Source organism: Phodopus roborovskii, unplaced genomic scaffold (assembly GCF_943737965.1).
Source record: "Phodopus roborovskii unplaced genomic scaffold, PHOROB, whole genome shotgun sequence".
Classification (NCBI taxonomy): Eukaryota; Metazoa; Chordata; class Mammalia; order Rodentia; family Cricetidae; genus Phodopus; species Phodopus roborovskii.
This window is the reverse complement of record NW_026126563.1, coordinates 21,294,047-21,312,749: the sequence shown is the minus strand read 5'-3', so window position 1 is coordinate 21,312,749 and position 18,703 is coordinate 21,294,047. Positions and strand designations below refer to the sequence as shown.

The following is an 18,703-nucleotide window of genomic DNA, read 5'->3' as shown; positions in this document are numbered from 1 at the left end:
CCCCACCCCCAAACTGGGCCAACTAAGAAAAGCAAAGCTTCCAGCACCAGTTGACCTGGAACCGCCGCTGTCGGTCGCGTCTGAGCCCGGGGCACCCCCTGACTCCCCACTCCCGGCTTTTCCCTTCATCCAGCCGGGCATGGACAAGAGCCCACGAGGTGTCACGGCCTCAGCCTCCACTTTTGCCGCCGCTGCTGCCACCGCTGTCGCTGCCAAGAGAGGACCCTGGGTGCTTTTAGGAAAGTGAGGGGCGAAGTGTGTAAGAGGTAGCAGGGAGCAGAACCGGCGCCCCGACCCCAGACGAGGACCCTTCAGGAGGCGCTCGGGATCCCGCGCCTTCACACCTTCCTCATAGGGTCGGGTCCTGAGCGCACAGACAGGGAGCCGAGCAGGGCCTTGATTGTTGTTCCTCTCTCCCCTCCACACCCTTCCCCACCCCGGCCACACCCCACACCCCTACACCACCCTGCTCCCCCTCCCATCCCCCACCCCTGTCTGCCAGGTTGGAGGAGGGTTTAAAGCCAGGTGCGCGGAGTCAGCTCGCCATGTCCAGATCCGGGGACAGGACCTCCACCTTCGACCCCAGCCACAGTGACAACCTGCTGCACGGCCTCAACCTGCTGTGGAGGAAGCAGCTGTTTTGCGACGTGACCCTGACGGCCCAGGGCCAACAGTTCCACTGCCACAAGGCCGTGCTGGCCTCCTGCTCGCAGTACTTCCGATCACTCTTCTCCAGCCACCCCCCTCTCGGGGGAGGGGTCGGCGGCCAGGACGGCCTGGGGGCCCCCAAGGACCAGCAGCAGCAGCCGCCGCAGCAGCAGCCTCCACAGCAGCAGCAGCAGCCACCACAGGAGGAGCCCGGGACTCCTTCCTCCTCCCCCGACGACAAGCTGCTGACCAGTCCCCGAGCCATCAACAACCTAGTGCTGCAGGGCTGCTCGTCCATAGGGCTGCGCCTGGTGCTTGAATACCTCTACACAGCCAACGTGACCCTCTCCCTGGACACCGTGGAGGAGGTGCTGTCGGTCAGCAAGATTCTGCACATCCCTCAGGTTACCAAGCTCTGCGTTCAGTTCCTCAACGACCAGATCTCGGTGCAGAACTACAAGCAGGTGTGCAAGATCGCCGCACTGCACGGCCTGGAGGAGACCAAGAAGCTGGCCAACAAGTACCTGGTGGAGGATGTGCTGTTGCTTAACTTCGAGGAGATGCGTGCCCTGCTGGACTCGTTGCCGCCCCCCGTGGAGTCGGAGCTGGCACTTTTCCAGATGTCCGTGCTGTGGCTGGAGCACGACCGTGAGACCCGCATGCAGTATGCGCCCGACCTCATGAAGCGCCTCCGTTTCGCGCTCATCCCCGCCCCGGAGCTGGTGGAGCGGGTCCAGTCCGTGGATTTCATGCGCACCGACCCGGTCTGCCAGAAGCTGCTGCTGGACGCCATGAATTACCACCTGATGCCCTTCAGGCAGCACTGCAGGCAGAGCCTGGCCAGCAGGTAGGAGACAACAAAGAGGAAGGCGGGGTGGGATGGGGGGGGGCTGGAGAGGCCGGAGGGAGGGGAGGGGGCAGGAAGGAGGGGAGAACAGGGTGGGCTGGGCAGGAGACTCCTGTACATTGAAAAACAATCTCAAACAATTCAGCTGGTGTGGGGAAAGTTGATTTCAGAGTGTCAGAAGGGGCAAGAGGGACCTGGCCTAACAGCATCCCTGAGCGCTTAAATGCCCAGGTTCCCAAATCTTCAGGGCAGGAAACACTGGAAATTGCAGACTAGGGCTGAAGCTGAGCAAGTAGGTGGGGCCCAAGGGCCTGGGAGGTTTAGGAGAGCATCTCTGGACACATTTGTCAGTCAGATCTCATTCTGCACCTCAAGGCAGACTTGTTCAAGGAGAGGGCGAGACTCCCAGACGGTGCCAGCAAGAGAACTTCATAATCTTTCTGTCAGACACTCAAGTTCTTACTGTTTGTTTTGGTTCTGTTCTGTGACTGTGGTCTGCTCTCTTCATAGCCTGGAACTCCAAGGCTTTGTCTATTCCTGTTGTTAGCTGCAACGATGGGCATCCTGTGGCCAAGAAAACTTTTCTACCCTGCGTAAAGCCACCCTTTTCACTTTTTAAAAGGAGAGCAAAGCTAACCATTTCAGGGCGGGGAGATGAACCTTGCCTGCTAACTCTTGTCCCCAAGAAGAAAGAATTGACAGTTTTGGGGTTGAGAAGGGCTGGGAACAGTGTCCTGCTCCTCCAGGTGGTCACAGAGAAGTTAGGGAACTGGCGATGCTATCTGCTATTGCCATTCACAAACTGTCTGTTCCAGGTACAAACAGCCTTTAGTGTCCGAAGAGAGAGAGATGCTGCTTTTGCCAAGTACCACTGATGAAAAGACTGCAGAAACTGACAATCATGTTTGATTGGCTCCAATTTTAAAACCCTTATAGACGAGCCCTGGCAATGGGCTCATATCCGGTTTTGGAGGAGAGGCACGGTACCCCCTGCTTTTCATGATTAAGCATCCAGGTTTCAGATGCCAGGCCAATGAGCCCAGAGTAAACCTTGAAGTGGTACATGGTAAAAGAATGCGGCTTGAAAATCTGCCAAGGCATAGTCCCATAGAGATGTATGGCTGGAGCACGAGGAGCTTGCCAGGCAACCTTAGGACAGTAGATGTTTGTTTGGATTTTTTTTTTTTTTTTCATGATGTTTCTACCAGTGTAAGGTAACAGAAATTTAAAGGAATATAACATTTTAACTGCAGTTGCTTGGGCAGCACTACTGTAAAGGTCAACTGGAGGGATGAGAAACCTTGAACTTGTAACAAATCCTGTAGATGGACTTTTTGAATAGCTGTGAGAGATGGCTCTGTGCATCCTGTTGTCAAAAGATGTCTATACCTGAAGCAAAGTACGAATCCCTAGTGGTTCAACAATGAGCACCTGAGTCCAAGTGGGAACAAAATAAGGAATGTGTTATCTTAGGTGTGTTTCATATGTCTAAGGATCAAAATGACAAGCTCACTGTGATGGGAAGATGTTGCCATGTCAAAGGGTATTGGTGAGTAACAGTCCACCCTGTTAGATTTTATCATATCTGAATGACCTATAACTATATTCATTTAGCACATATCCTACATGGTGTAGGATTCAGACCATATAGTTAAACTCTTGACACTGACTTTACATATGTACATATAATTTAGGGTGAATCAGAAGCCCAAGGGGGATAATAAATTTAAGATTAAACTTGTCCTAAGAGTAATTTGGGCAGATAAGCTTTGTACATTAGATCTAGGAAATAATTTCTGGCATGCTCAATGCACTGTTATATGTAACTGTGTCCTAGGATTCAATGTCAGGGAAGTTCACTTCCAGAATGCAAAACCTTAGTCAAAATCCCACCTTAGTCTGGAATCAGCATACCAGCTGGGACCTGCTGGCTCTGTCCTGGTGGATGGCTAAGATACCAAGCTGCCTGTCTCCGTGACAACACCTCCCAGCTTCACTGGGCCACATCATTTGAAGGCTATGTAGTGGTGTCTGGCCACTGAATGCTTACAAGTGTCATGGATACTGCAGGCATCTGATACTTTTGCAGCAGGAGGAAAACTGCATTTTCCCTTAAAAGTGGAAGGTATAGGGGAAAAAATAGTTCACCAAACCTATTGGCAATCTCAGGAATATCATTTCAACTCCATTCCATTATTAGTAACTGTAGCCTTTTCCATTTCAGGGACCAATCACGTTATTCTAATTTTACTTCACAGGAGAATGAAAAATTTTTAACTTGAGTGTAGACAAAAGTGTTTTTAGTATTAAATGAGTTCTGCCAGTATAATAGAACACCGTTTTCTCAGCCTTGCTCTGAGGTCAACAGGAGGTTAGATATGTCACTGTATTGTTTTTGAGATCACATCACTTTTATTGATGACAACTGAATGGAAGGGCATTCTATTTACTACTTTTCCTCTACCTGTAATTTTTATATCCCAAATATGAAGACATGCTTCAAATTTAGAGAGGGAAAGGGGGAATTAAAATTGACCAGTTTATCATTATGAATATAAACTACAAGCAAACAGAGTAGGTAAAATAATTCACACGTTTAAAATATATATTGTGTTTGTAGAAAGTAAAAATTTTAATATAATAAAATAAAACATAACTTTAAAGATGATTAAGTAATTCTGAATTAGTTTTATTTGGAAAAGCAAGCAGCCGAAGAAGACTTTATAGACAAAAATGGAATCAATTTTATATTGTTTTCTCTAGCTGCTCAGTTTTTATGAGTATGTAATTTGAACTCAGGTTCATATTCTGTTTTAATAAAGCAAATGTTAGTTCAATAAATGAAATAAGAAGCTTATGTCACCATCTTCAAGTACTTAGTAATTTAAAATGACAAGACTTGACAACGATATGAAATTTAGACAAGAGTAACAAGGTCTAGTGGTTTATTGCATAGCATAATGAGTATAGTCAATAACAATACATTATTAGGTTAGAGACCTTAACAGTCGCATAAGAAATGAGAGATAATCAGATATAGCTTAATTTAATCTTTGTACACTACATACATATATCAAAATATCAAATCATGCCACAAGATATACATCTTACTTTTATCAGGGTTTTTTCTTTTAATTTTTGAAGGTGACAGGACATGGCTACACATTACACATTTTGAAGTCTGATTTCTTGACTGTTTTCTTTAGGTTTATTAAGAGATGAGAACATCTCTCTTCATTTAAGATCTGGGAAAGTCGCTGGGGAAGCCACTACTAAAGTCTTCTAAGGTGCCAGCATTCCATGGAATGAAGTTAGCCTGAAAGAGTAGCTAGCTGATTCTGTGTAGACTAGTGGAGAATAAACTCGGTTACATGTCCTCTTACAATACCAAAGGCCTCAGTCTAAATTAGCTTAAGTAACTAACATGTTTTCTTCTTCGTATTTTTTAATTTTAATGCACAATTCAGTAATGAGCATGATCTCATCTTGGGCTGGAGTAACCAACTTTTGTCTGCATTTTCATTACAGCTTCCACAATCTAAGCTAAATAAGCGTCATGCTTATTGGTAGTTGAACAAACTAAGGTTATGACATAAGAAAAGAGGTGTGTCACACTTCGTCAGTGTGTTGGTCAGGCTATAGTTACTATGGACATGATGCAGAAAGCACCTGGAGTGTTAAACATTCATGAAAATAATGATGCAGCTAATATAATATCCTTTATAAGCCTCATACTGAAGTGTATCTTCAAGCAATTATATTACATAAAAGACAGAAAGCCACCATATGAAGCTTTTACTTTCTACCTAGCACAGTGTACTTAAAGATTATGCATTAGTTAATGTTAGAATGTATTTAGATGCTAAGAGTCCTCAGTATTTAATTCCCCAAATGTCTTGCAATGCTGAAAAGCAATGGCATTTGCTAATACACAAGTGTAGTCTCTGGCCTTGATGCCTACAAGCTGACTGCAGGACAGTGGCTTTATTGGCTCTCTGCCTAGGAATGGAGTGACAGCCTCAGCAAAGCAACCAATCTGCATTCTCTAAATCATTGTTTCCCTTTATGCCAATTTGATACCCCCAGATTAGAAGTCGTTAGGTAGTTAGATTTTATATCAAAAGTTACTCAACCATTTACAATGCAATTTGTTTATTATCTGAAACAAGGGCCATTGATTACAAAATTACATCACAGGTATGGGAGGCCAACAGTTCTCTCCTACAACCCAAAGGCAATGAGAATGCATACTGAAGTGTTTTCTACACATAGACGACTAGCTGACAAAAATGGACATATTTTTAAGTTCTATTTGATGCTTGGATTTCTTCCTGTGTGCAGGCATATTGAGATTCACTCATTTACTTGGCTAATTTATTAAGTATCTGAAATTTCTTAACAGAAATAGACAGTTAAAATTGCATTGCCATAGTTAAGTGGCTGGTACCTGTAATTGCAAACACTTAGGAGGCAGAGGCAGGAGGATGGCGAGTTTACGGCCAGCTTGAGCTACACAGCATGGCCTCATCTCAAATAAATAACTGTAGCTCCTTATACCAGGTGCCGTTCTAAACACTTTACAAACATCAGTTTTTATAGTCTCATAATTAGCCTGATTTAATAGGTGAAATAGTTGATGCCCAAAAACGTTAAGGCTGGTGACCAGCCTTGCACAGTGAGGTCAGGCAGCATGACAGCTGAGTCTGTCTTCTTCCATACACTGTGTACTTCTTACTGTAACCCAGGCTGCTATTCTGTGACTGACCTTGGACTCACATCTAGACTGAAAGCTTTCCTCTTGGGAAGGGTCAAACATCAATGCATCTGACTTTAAAAATTCTTAGGAAGGATTGGGGAGGTAGCTTACAGCACACACTGGAGTATCTGAGTTCGATTCCCCAGCACCCACATTTAAAAGCTGAATGTTTATAATCCTAACACCATAAAGTCAGAAAGAGAGAGAGAGAGAGATGCTGTGAAGTGGCCTTTGTTGCTCAACCAGGCTACCTGAATTTGTGAGCTGCTGTTTTAAAAAAGCAAAGGATGACCTAGAAAAACAAGTACACACATGGGCACAAACACACAAATATGTACACATGCACAAAACACACACACACTCATGCACGTGCGAACTCAAAGAAAAGTATTGTTCCTGTTGTCAGAAACTCTTTTTCTATAAAAAGCAAAAGAGTAATTTTTTTGACTTTGTGGTCACAAGCCCTCTACTGCAATAACCCTACTCTCACAGTACAAGGGTGGCATCATAGGCAGTGAGTCAGTGACTAAGCACAGGTATGCCACAGTAAAACTGCCTGTGTCGATAAAGAGCTTCATTATTTTCAACCACTCAAAAGCATTCAAACCCTCCTCAACTTTGGAGCTCCATAAAACCAGAAGTAGGCTCACCTTTACTCATTAGACCATGGCTTGTCAACCTCTGTTATAGGCACTTCGGATATATCAGTGAACAAAACAGATAGTAACTAAGAGAGACAGTGACACACTCCTATGATCCTAGCATTCAGGAGGCTGAAGCAGGAGGATTGCAACACATTTTAGGCCAGTCTGAGAGAGTAGAGAGTGCCAGGCTGACCAGGATTATAACCTGTCTCAACAACTCAAAACAAAGCAAACCAAACAAATAAATGTCCTTATTCGAAGGGAAAGATTCCCCATTAGTCCTCTGCCTTCCGTTTAGAAAGATTCCATGACTAATTCTATCACGCCAGGTTAGAATTTCATGTTTTCATGGTAAACTTAAGAACCTAGAAGCAATCCTAGACATTGATAGTGTGAGTGATCCAAAATAAATGAGTGAATAAGTTACTCATCTTTTTCAAGCATATGAATCCAAAACCTGCAAAGGTGAACTTACCCTCTTTTCCTCCCTCTCTCTGTCTCTCTGTGTGTCTCTCTGTCCGTCCTCCACCCCACCCCCAGCTTTCCTATTGTTTGTGGGTATATAGCACCTACCACTAATTGAACACCTACTAGGAACTTCACATATTGCTCATATATGAAGAACTCTCTCAGGCTTTTCAGAGACTTGGAAATGGAGACATGATTTGCTAATCATCTGAACAGTATTGATTTGTGAATATTCAGTATGGAGAGAATAAGCAGTCATTGTGAGTGTGTATTGTCAACATGGCTAAAATCAAATGCTAATCTATACCTTCTACACATTGGCTTCGCCATGCCACAACAGTGAATGAAGTTTGCAACCTTTTAACCCTTGCAGCTGTCCAGTCAAGGGAAGAACAAGAAAATACATTATTTAGCCAGAATTCCAGCCTAGTGGTCTACCACATTTTAACGAGTAGTTCTGAGAGTATAGGACGAGGAAGTAGATAACCCATAGCATTTCAAACACATATGAGAACGTCCAGTCTATGAAAAATAATAATGGAAATATAGCAAAAGCCTGGCAGTGGTAGTGCATTCCTTTAATCCCAGCCACTTATGAGGCAGATGAAAGCAGATCTCTGTGAGATTAAGGTCTACATAGCAAGTTCCAGGACAGCCAGAGCTACCTGTGTTCTGTCTCAAAAAAAAAAAAAAAAAGGAAGGAAGGAAGGAAGGAAATATAACATATAACAAAACTGCATAGCTCAAGTTTGAACCAAAAATCACTTTCTCAGGATTGCTAGGAACTAGAGGGGGGTGGGGGAAGAAGTCTATCCATGTAAATGATATTTATGATATTTTAAGGAGCTGTATACAACAGGTACATCAAGCTAGAACTATAAAAATGTCTGCATACTTCAATAATGTAAAACAAGATTAACCCCTTTGGAAGTGATTACTGTTTATATTTTGTTTCAAGAAAATCATTTTATTAACTGTTTTGGCATGTCTGTTTATGCCTTCCATTATCCTAGAATTTCAAGAAACATTCATTTCCTATGTCCTTTGCATTAACTTCCAAGTATTTTATGATGCTTAAATTTCTAGTGTTAATCTTTAAAAAAAAAAAAAAAGGAAAAAAAAAGCAGTGGTATTTTGATATAAAATGAGTTGGAGGAAGAACTGTTAGTTTTACTATATATGACAGACAAAATGTGTAACTACCAGAGAATTTTTATCTGTTCACAAATAATGTGAATGGAAATGGGTTTAGTATTGGAAGGGAAGCAGATAGGTAGAAAGTTGAAAGGAGAGGAGAGATGGAGAGAAGTCGCGGGAAAGGGTAAAAAGAATAAAAGGTAGCAAGATAAACACAACAAAGCACGGGGAATCAGAGAAGTCATTAAGAGACAAACTATGCAAAGAAGAAAGAAATGAGAAGCAATAATACAGGGAGGTGAGCAAGGAAATTCTAGAGATTAAGGACTTGGTATTAGGTAGGTAAACACTCAATCTTACAATACCTTAAAGTTATCAACAGAATCCATTGCAAAGCAAAGGACTGTTATTACTTAAAACAACAACAACAACAAAAAGATGTTTACAAAGAAAAGTCTACCGTGATATTTTATCCTCTGTGATTTGATTCAGTCCAGTAATTTTAGCTGTCTACTATGTGTTATGTCATTAAAAGATGAAGTGATTAAGATATGTCATCTAAAAAAAGCTAACCTTTATTCTTGTGCTTCACAATGCAGTCATTTTAGAAGTGTCAGGGATCAAAGGTGACAGACAGCTTTGTCAAAATAGAAGATGAAAACATAAGTGTATTTTATGCAAAACTGTCTCGATTCCCAGCATCCTTTGAGCTGAAAAGCAAGGTGACATTCACTACCTTGGGTGGCTTCTCTAAATCTACATGCATGAGTGGGTCTCACCCACAAAGGGAATTTTGGGTGAGGCACTGCAGCCTCTCAGTAGCAAAAAGCTGTGCTGTGGAATGTCTGTACATTTGCGGTGGACATATGCAGGGGCCCAACTCCATGCTGAGCTCCAGTATACAGAGATGGACAGAATGGACATATTCCTCAACTGTTGTAGCCTACAGTAAAAAGAAAAAAAGAGAAAGAGGTGTCAGGAGACAGGGGTGGGAGAAACAAGGATCCATCAGACTGGTGCTAGTAAGCACATGGCAAACACCTTTTTATGAGGACATCATGGACTAGAGGGTCATTACCTTATCTGGCTAGGCACAAAGAGTTCCTTATAGAGAAAGTTGCAGATGAGTCTTGAATGATGATCTATGCAGGGTAACAAGATAACAGGTATGGGGAAGATGGGGGTATGCAACTGGGTAAAACAAAGCAAGGCAAACACATGCAAAATTCCCAGGCAGAAAAACACTGGGCACCTCCCAGGCACCAAAAAAGAATACATGAGTCTAGAGGCTACAGAAGAGATTGTCTCATCACAGACAAAGATGCAGTCCCTGCGTTGCGTAGGAGCAGCCACCACAGAGACACATTGTACAGTGGAAAGTCAGTATGCTTTTTAGTTGAGCTGTAAAAATAGGCCAACAATTATGCAAATGCTGTTGCCTTTGCATTCATAGAGCTAGATGAGTGCCTTTGCTCTCCTCTAGCAGAGCCCTGCATCTGTAAAATGGGCTTATAATGTAGTTTGATTTCCCAGCATTCTGGTTTAGAGGAACTAGTTAGTGAAAATGCAAAGCAGTAACAGATAAAGAAGGGAAAGACAAAAGGAATGAATGAAGGGAAATAAGACGTATATACAAAATGCTACTTAAAATATATTCATATTTAAAGCCACAAGAACCCAAATTTTTCTGAATACACGTTTACCCATCAAAATGACTCTGGGAGGTATTTGTAATTTCATGTGTGGCATGAAATGCTAAGAAAAATGTAGGAAAGACCTAAAGGTGAAACCCAGGACAGATGAGAGGATTAGAATTCCTGGTGGCTTCAGGAACTGTCTTTGATCCACCAGAGGGGAATAATGACCTTCTAAGACAGAAGAGTTTCAGTTTCATAGGAAAGAGTTGTCTTCTTTTAGTCTCCCACACTTCTAGGGCAGACTCCCCCACATCCTCATGCCTGGCTCCTCTCCTCCGGGTGCCTTGAGCAGGGCTGGTAAATTGCACCTGTGCAAAGACTCTGAACTTCTCAGAGCTCAGCTGGGCCACCGTCTGGAGCCTGGCTCACTGGAGGCTACAGAGAAGTGAACTGAAGAATTACAGTCAGTTTCACTTCCTTGCCTTATGCCCCTTCAGGTGCCTCTGAAGACAGGCAAGGCCAGTGAAATGGAGATGGGGGGGGGGGGAAAGAAAGCATCAGTCCCCGAGAAGGAGTCCTTGAAAACACAGAAACATTGTAGAAAAATGTGGACGGGTGGATGTGTACATGTGTCTGTCTGTGGCCAAAACTAGTGTTGTTTGTTGGCTTCTGGTTTCTGTACAGTAACTTGTGTGAATTTTTAAGAAAATCAATGGATGTTTGTTTATGTGCTGGAAATGAGGTGCTGGTCCACTCTTAGTCTGGCATGGAGTTGGTGAATTATTGGGCTGGGAAGGTCAATTTGTTGCCCAAAAGAGAATAGCCTTATTTATAAAATCCCGCTTAGAACAAAGCAGCAGTCTATAGTTTAGCCTTGATGTTCAGCATCCCTTAAAACCAAGTACCACAAACAGACTGTGTAAAATGAAAGGACTGCAAGAACGGAGATAGAACAAGGGAGTCGGGAGGGGAAGCTCTGGAAGGAACACTCATGCTGCATACACACAGTTGACCCTTAGCTTATCCTAGTTCCTGTGCTTTCACATAGGGTTTGGGGGGCCGTAAAGCATCTTAGTCAGCACCACAGTATTGCAGAGGGAGAAGTGTGTGCCTAGTAGCACAGACCAATTTGGTGGATTGGTTACTATAGCAACTGTACCATCAATGTCAGTGGCAATTTCTGTAATCTCCCTCTCTTAAGGCTTTCACAGGCATCGGTTCCAAAATGACAAAAGGGAGAAACAGAGGGGTGTCACAAGAGACACACGAAAGGTCAATTTTATAGTGTCAATATCCTAAACAGTTTTGTTGCATACTCTGTGAAACCTAAAAGTCAGACAGGTGTGGGTTCAAATCTCACCTCAGTCTCATGTAAGCTTTCTCTACCTTGGGTAATTTACATAACCTATTTTCAGATCCCCCACCTACAAAATGTGCATAATACTAGCCACCTTGTTTCAGTTCTGAATGCACAACATAGGCATCTTGGACTCTGAAGCCTGGCCAAGAAGTCAGTGAGCTTTATCTTATGGAAGTCACTCTATGTATGCATGTTATTTCTTTATTCCATCACTCTGTGTATGCATGCTATTTCTTGTGTTTCTTTTCACTTTTAGGTAGGACACATAACCTATCTAGTGTAGAAACCATAGCCTCACTCCCATCACTATGCTGACAGCACGATACCTCTGCGGAGCCCTGCTATTGTACCCACTGTCTCTTGATTTCCATTATGCTCATTGTATCCACTTTTGAGTTGCCAGCAGTGCCCAGGCTCATCCCACAGTCAATTCTGACCTCTTGATCTGTGTCAGCAGTCAGAACATCTGGACAAGCCACGGCAGCTTCATACATAATGGGTTTATTAAGTGGCAACTCACTGTACAATTTGTCTATCCGAAGTACATCGTTTAATGGGTGTATTGTGTTAGAAGTCATCACCACACCTAAGTACGGGACATTTTAATCATCTCTTACCCCTTCTCGAAGATCCCATACCTGTTTACAATTGGTCCTCATTCCTCTCCACTGCTCTCCCCCCACCCACAGTAATGTGAATATTGAAATACTGTATGAACATCACGTGTAAAACTCGGCTGTGAAAACTTAAGAGTGAGTAACCACGTCTAACTTTTGTTTTCATTGACTTACCTGTCCTGATATTTCACATAAGAAAAAACTGAAAAACCTGTGGTCTTCTTTGATTGGCTTCTTTAATGTGGCATAGTATCTACATTGTCACATAGAAAAGCAAACATACCTATAGCTGAGTAGTAATCTGTTGTATGAATGTACCAGATTTTGTTTGTAGGACAGCTGATGGACATTTTGGCACTTTCTGCCTTTTGTGGTCGTAAATTTACATTTCTATACGCACCTGTCGACCCACTTTTATGGAGCTATGTTGTTGGGGCTTTGTTTCTAGTATTGTTTTACTTTATAAGTATGTGTGAGCACCGCATGGCATGCAGGAGCCTGTGACTGTCAGGAGAGGCTTTGAGTCCCCTGGAAATGGAGTTACATGACTTTGAGCTGCCATGTGGGGAAGCCTGAGTCCTCAGAAAGAGCAGCAAGTGATCTTAACCACTGTGCCATCTCTCCAGGTCCTGGACCTATGTTTTTATTCTGCCATGAGTAGGTTTGCTGCTGTTGCATAGAATGACTCAGCTAGCCTAAACTAAGCTGAGTCTTTGGAGGGACTGTGGGCCATTTGGGATGTGGTCAGCAGTGTGCGAGGTTCCCGTTTGTCCACAACCTCAGCCACACCTGCTTCTTCTGTCATGGATGCTGTGGAGAGTGAAATGCTGAGTCACCGTGGTTAGTGTTTCCTTACTGGCTAATATACTAAACTCATTTTTATTTGCATATGCTCACATATTCTTCTTGAGAAATGTCTATACAAACCCTTTGGTCTTTTTTTTTTTTTTTTTTTTTTTTTTTGCTGTATTGTTTGTCTTTGGAAGACTGTGCTTTTTAGGAAGGCTTTCTATAGCTCCTGAGTAAGAACTGAGGGAGTGTTCTGCAGGAATGGAGGGCTGTTGCTGACAAAAGTTGAAAAGAAAATTCATGTAGAAATTCTGTGGAAGTTGTCCTGTGTATTCCTCTTTGTTACAGATGACTATTACTAAAATTGCCAGTGTTCTGTGTGACTACAAAAATCATTCATGATTGAAGTTGGTATTGCTTGTTGTCATCTTTGTGTGACTATTTTGACTTTGTTGATTTAGCCATTGGGTTTCTCAAGTGCAAGTCTAGGCTTAGCCAAGCAAGTCTTTAATTGAAAAATAAATATTTAAAACACAAATAAATAATTATCACACAAATCATTTACTTAAATGCCCTTAAAGACATACAAGTATTTATTCCCACAATATTTCTAGAGAAATGAAGTACAATTCTTTGACTGCTGAGACTTATAAGAATCACTCCACGTTGAGAAGAAATAATGCCGAAAACAAAATTAAACCCAGATTTTCTGAGTTTAATGGAGATGCAGAAGCGTTCCTTGTGGGTTCCAGCAGGGAAGAGCTAGAAGTGGTGGCTGACACCACTGCTGAGGGCTTCCCCATCATCCAGCCCACCAAGGCAGATGCTGAGCTGGAAAAACTAAATTCACCATCAGACTAGCTTGGCGGCTTCCTCTTTGGTACAATCTCTGCAGATTTCCACAGGGACAAAATAATCTGTAGATTTTTAAAATAAACTGCTTTTACTGCTCTTGCTACCTGAGGTCCTGATATGCCACTGGGGTGGGAGTCTCTGAGCAGATCGGGGCAAGGCATTTTGGAGATTTAATGCTAATATTTCTAGACAGCAATTTCTGTTTGGATGTTGATTAGTTTGTAGAGTACTTGCCTACCATGCATGGTTTTGTCCCCCCCACCCCCCAGAACCATATAAACCAGGCATGGCTCCACAAGCCTGTACTCCTGGAACTTGGAAAGTAGAGGAAGATCAGAAGTTCAAGGTTATCCTCTGCTATCTATAAAAATAAAATGTTCAAGGCAAGCCTAGGCTACATGAAACCCTGTCTCAAAATAAATGAATATATAAGATAGATGACAGCGGGTAGATAGATAGACAAAAATAATAAAATACTTTTATAATTTGAGTTTAGGATTTGGAGGGTTACAATTTAAATAAAAGAGTTTTTGTTTTGTTTTGTTTTGTTTTAAATCTGGACATTCAAGAAAATATAATGACATAGTTTTAAAAATGTATTACTTACCATATGCTGAGGAAGAAATAAACGATGAATTAGGTTTTGTTATGGTTATGGCTTTGTGACTGGTTTGAGGAGTTGGGTTAGTTTTTTGTTCAGTCTGTGGAGAACATCATCTATCCTGGATACAAGTTGTAGAGAAGTTGCCCAATTCCAGATGGAACTCCCAGAATCATTAGAAGACTTAACCGGCACTCAGGCCTTCTCAGACTGAAAACAGAGGAAGAGAGAAAGCACAAGCTACCAAACTAAAATATTTAAATGCCCCTTTTAATGCAGTCAAACAAAGTCAGGACTGGGATTTCTCCAGAACAAGGGAGTGGCAAGCAGAGGGAGTAGGAGGTAGACTAGTGAAATTGGGTTTCTAGGAAGGGGCATCCCCTGTACAGAAAAAAAGCCCTGCTCATAGGGCCTCACAGAGGCTGAAGAGGCAGTCATGGAGCCCGCATGGGTCTGTGCTAGGTCCCCTGCAAATATGCTATGGTCGCGAGCTTGGTGTTTTTGTGAGGCTCTAGGAGTGGAGGTGTCTCTGACTCTTTGCCTTCTCTTGGGAACCTTTTCCTCCCACTGGGTTGCCTTGCCCAGCCTTGATATGAGTGTTTGTGCCTAGTCTTACTGTAACTTGTTATGTTGTGTTCAGTTGCTATCCCAAGGAGGCCCGCTGTTTTCTAAAGAGAAACAGAGGAGGAATGGATCTGGGGAGAGGAGAGGGGAGGAACTAGAAGGAGTGGAGCAAGGGAAAACTGCAGTCAGGATGTAATGTGTGAGATAATAATAATAATAATAATAATAATAATAATAATAATAATAATTGTAATAAATTTTTATTTTGCTGGCACATTATAGTCCACAGGCCAGAAAACAATAGTGTCCTAGAGAGAATATTGCAGAAAGAATTTTCTAGAGAGTGCTTTGATTTTATTATTTTTTTTCAAAGAAATTTCAGTCCCAGAGTTTCAGAACCATTTAAAATTTTTGAAAGCTCAAAGAAATCCATGTGTGTAATTTTATAGGTACTAAAATTCTACCACAGAAGCTTTATCTGTTCCCCCAGATTCCCTCTCCCCTTCATCACAGCATTGCCATGGAGATTCATCACACACATACAACTCCAGGACACCAAAGAAGTAATAAGGACCATGCCTTTGCATATGCTAGGCGCCCTCTACACAGTGCGGGTGACAGGACACAGGGCCATAAGGTAGAGTGATTGTATGTGAAATCAAGACCTTGCCTCAAGGTAGCCAATCATGTTTCACCATGAGGGCCCTTCTCAGATGTCTGTTCCCAAAACCTAGGGTAGACCTCAGTCACTGGTCCTTGTCAGCCCTTGGTGTGGATGGGACAGTTCTCCCAGGGAGGATTGTATTGGCCCATTTGGTCTGTCATAACTTAATATCACAGACTGGGTGACTCAAACTGCATGATCAAAGCCAAGTACCACAAGGGCTAGTTTGGGGTGAGTCTCTCTTCCTACTTGGAAGGTCTCCTCTATCCCTTATGTGGTCTTTCCTCTGTGTTTTATGAAGTCTCATTTCTTTTTTCTTATCAGAGAACTAATTCTGTTAGATCAGGGCTTCCCCTTTAGAAGGCATTCAACTGAATGCTTCCTTAAAGACAGATAGGAGAGTGACATTTGGGTTGAGGATTTGGATGTCTGAATTTGGAGGAGACACAATTCAGTTCATCACAAACACCAAAACTAAGACCCAGAATTGGAAACAAACAGGAGAGAAAGTAACCCACAAAGCCTCCTGTCTCCTCCAACAATGCAACACTAGAAAAGGGGAAAAGCAAGCCCCCTTCATCCACCCCCAGAAAACCCAGCACAAACCAGTCATTCTCTTAAATATCAACCCCAAATTTTCCGTAATCAAATATATCTTCCCCAGTCCCACCCCAGAGTCTAAACAGAATGCCACCTGGAATGAGAACCTTCAATAAAAACCTCAGGAGAGTTTTGCCACCCATAGACTGAATTGCACTGAAAAACCACAGGGCTGAAAGACTTTGTTTCTGTCTTCGGTCTATCCGTACAAGACAGAAGGAAGCGAAGGTAGTAGTTTACTGAAAGGTAAGTGTGGGAAAATCCTGTATGGAATTTGTGTCTTAAAATTCTGATGTATTAACATGAGAAAGGGGGAATAAGTCTTAGGAAAAGCTCTGAAAGTATTAGTCCTTAGGGAAGTTACTGCCTAGTGATGAAATTTGGGTACCTGCTGCCCTCAAGCTCTTGGGGGAATAACTCAAGCCTCACAGCAGAGTGTCCACAATTCAGTTTTAGGATATGTTGTAAACTTTGTTAGTAGAGGTGTGATGGCAGGAGAGGTTATTACAGTGGACTGACTGAGTGACACAGAGGCCCTTGTGAATGTCCTTCCAGGGGGCCCATGGGAAGGTCTTCTAGGCATCAGTGTCTTCCAGCTAGGGTTCTCTTCAGGGCACCATCACCCTCTGGGGTGGGTGAAACATCAAAGAACCTAGAGAACAGGCTCCCTGTAGGGACTAAAAGGAAAGGAAGAAGATGAAGATTCCCATTTCACTCACAACAGCAGGGTGTCCCTGAGCTGGATCCCACAAGCCACACCTCATTGTGTCTGCAGCACACCCACCCGAGCTCAGCTCACTCCCTGGTGACAGATCTTCCTCAAATAAGAACACCATCTTCCTTTCCTTTAGCCCTATGGTTTCCCAGAATCACCTCCCGGCTGTCCTACAGCATACCCTGGGCCTCCTTAGACAGTATCAGCCCAAATCTCTGCCTTGCTCAGAGTCCCAGGGAGAGCCTGGAATCAACAATAGCTAGTTACTAACTTTTCTTGCATCCCCCTACACAGCCACCCCAGCAGTGACTCTCAACTAGAAAGAGCCTGCTTGGCAGGAGGCTGGCCCAGGGCCTCCCAACCAGCTTCAGAGTTCCCCCACCAGGAATGTCTCTCTGGAGTCACAGTAATGGAGGCTATCGGGCTCCAGATCACACAGTGAGATCCCAACTCTGTTCCTTTAAGGTCTTTGGAACAGTGAACTGTCTTTCTTTAGCATATCAGTTTGGTAAAGCCTTGATTTTGACTCAGACTCCCAGAGACATTGTGTTAATGTGATAGATATGCTCAATCCTGAACTTGACTTCTCCGTATGAATCCATGATCTTGTGTCTTTCTGCACCTTTTTGTGTGCACCAGGTACCAAACTTTATTCAGTTCAGAAAGGCACTCATGCTTTATTGAAAGCCAGCCAGATGGGAGGGAGAGAGCAAAAGAGAAGTCTCAGTAGCAAGACGGGTGGAAGGACACATAGTCTAATCATTGAACTTTTTTGTTTTGAATCCAGTCATTACTTAGGAGAGTCTCACTAGGGTGAGAGCCATGGTAGCCTCCTTTTGTCTGTAAGCTACAAAAAGCTCGAATGCCTCCTTTGTGAGTCCGTATAGAACCCCTTCACTCAGACAAGAAACTTTTCTCCTGTTACATAGGCATTGAAATGTTAGTAGCAAGTTGTGTGCCAATGAGTAGTGATACCTTGCCTTGGAAATGAGAGGATTAGGCTGAGAGCTAGTACTTGCCATGCAGCTTCCTCCCAGGGATTAATGAGATGTTATTTCTTTTGCAACTGATGCTCGGGACTAAGCACAGGATACAAGAATTAAGGAGATTTAGTTAACCAAGCAAAGGAGATGATCAACTTCTTGGGTTCACAAAAGGCTAAGAGGATGGTTCAGTCTGTAAATGCTTGCTTTACAAACATGGCGACCTGAGTTTGATTCCCCAGATCCAGAGCCTGCCCACATAAGAATGCTCTACTTGGTGGCATGCTTGTAATCACTGCATTGGGGAGGTAGAGACAGGAGGATCCCTGAGGCTTCAAGCCAATGAGAAATCCTGTCTCACAGGAGGTGAACCATGGTCCTTAGAGTGACACCCAAGGTTCTCTTCCAGTCTCCACAGTCAGAAAGCACACACACACACAATTTAAAACCAGTCAACCAACCAATCAATCAATATATAATAAGATGTAAAACTTTAAAAAAGGGATTTTTTTTTCTGGGAAAAGGGGGAGGAGGGTATAAATACATAAGTAGTTTGCTAGAAGTCGAATCAAGAATGGGATTTGAGGCTCTGTCCAAGTGGACCTTCCAGATCTTAAGGGTTATGATTAAAGTCAGGAGAAGGGACTGCGCTTCACAGACTCAGGCCTTAAAGCCTGTCCCATCTCATCGGCCTCCACTGTGATCAGCCAGTGTGAGAACTTGATGTGCAAAAAGAAAGTGGTAAAGGCCGAGACAAAACACCGCCGTGTGCACGTTGAAGGACACAGCCCTTCTGGGGTGAGTATGTGTTGGGGATA

General features: G+C 43.1%; 1 protein-coding gene across 1 annotated transcript in view; it reads left to right on the top strand.

Annotated features, from left to right (window-relative positions):
* Positions 1-382: 382 nt before the first annotated feature.
* Positions 383-18,703, top strand: part of Klhl14 (kelch like family member 14) — a 101,813-nt gene continuing 83,492 nt past the window's right edge. The window contains exon 1 of the mRNA XM_051202080.1: positions 383-1,495. Coding sequence (XP_051058037.1) covers positions 546-1,495 — 950 coding nt within the window. The 5' untranslated portion in view covers positions 383-545. The remainder of the gene's footprint in view (positions 1,496-18,703) is intronic.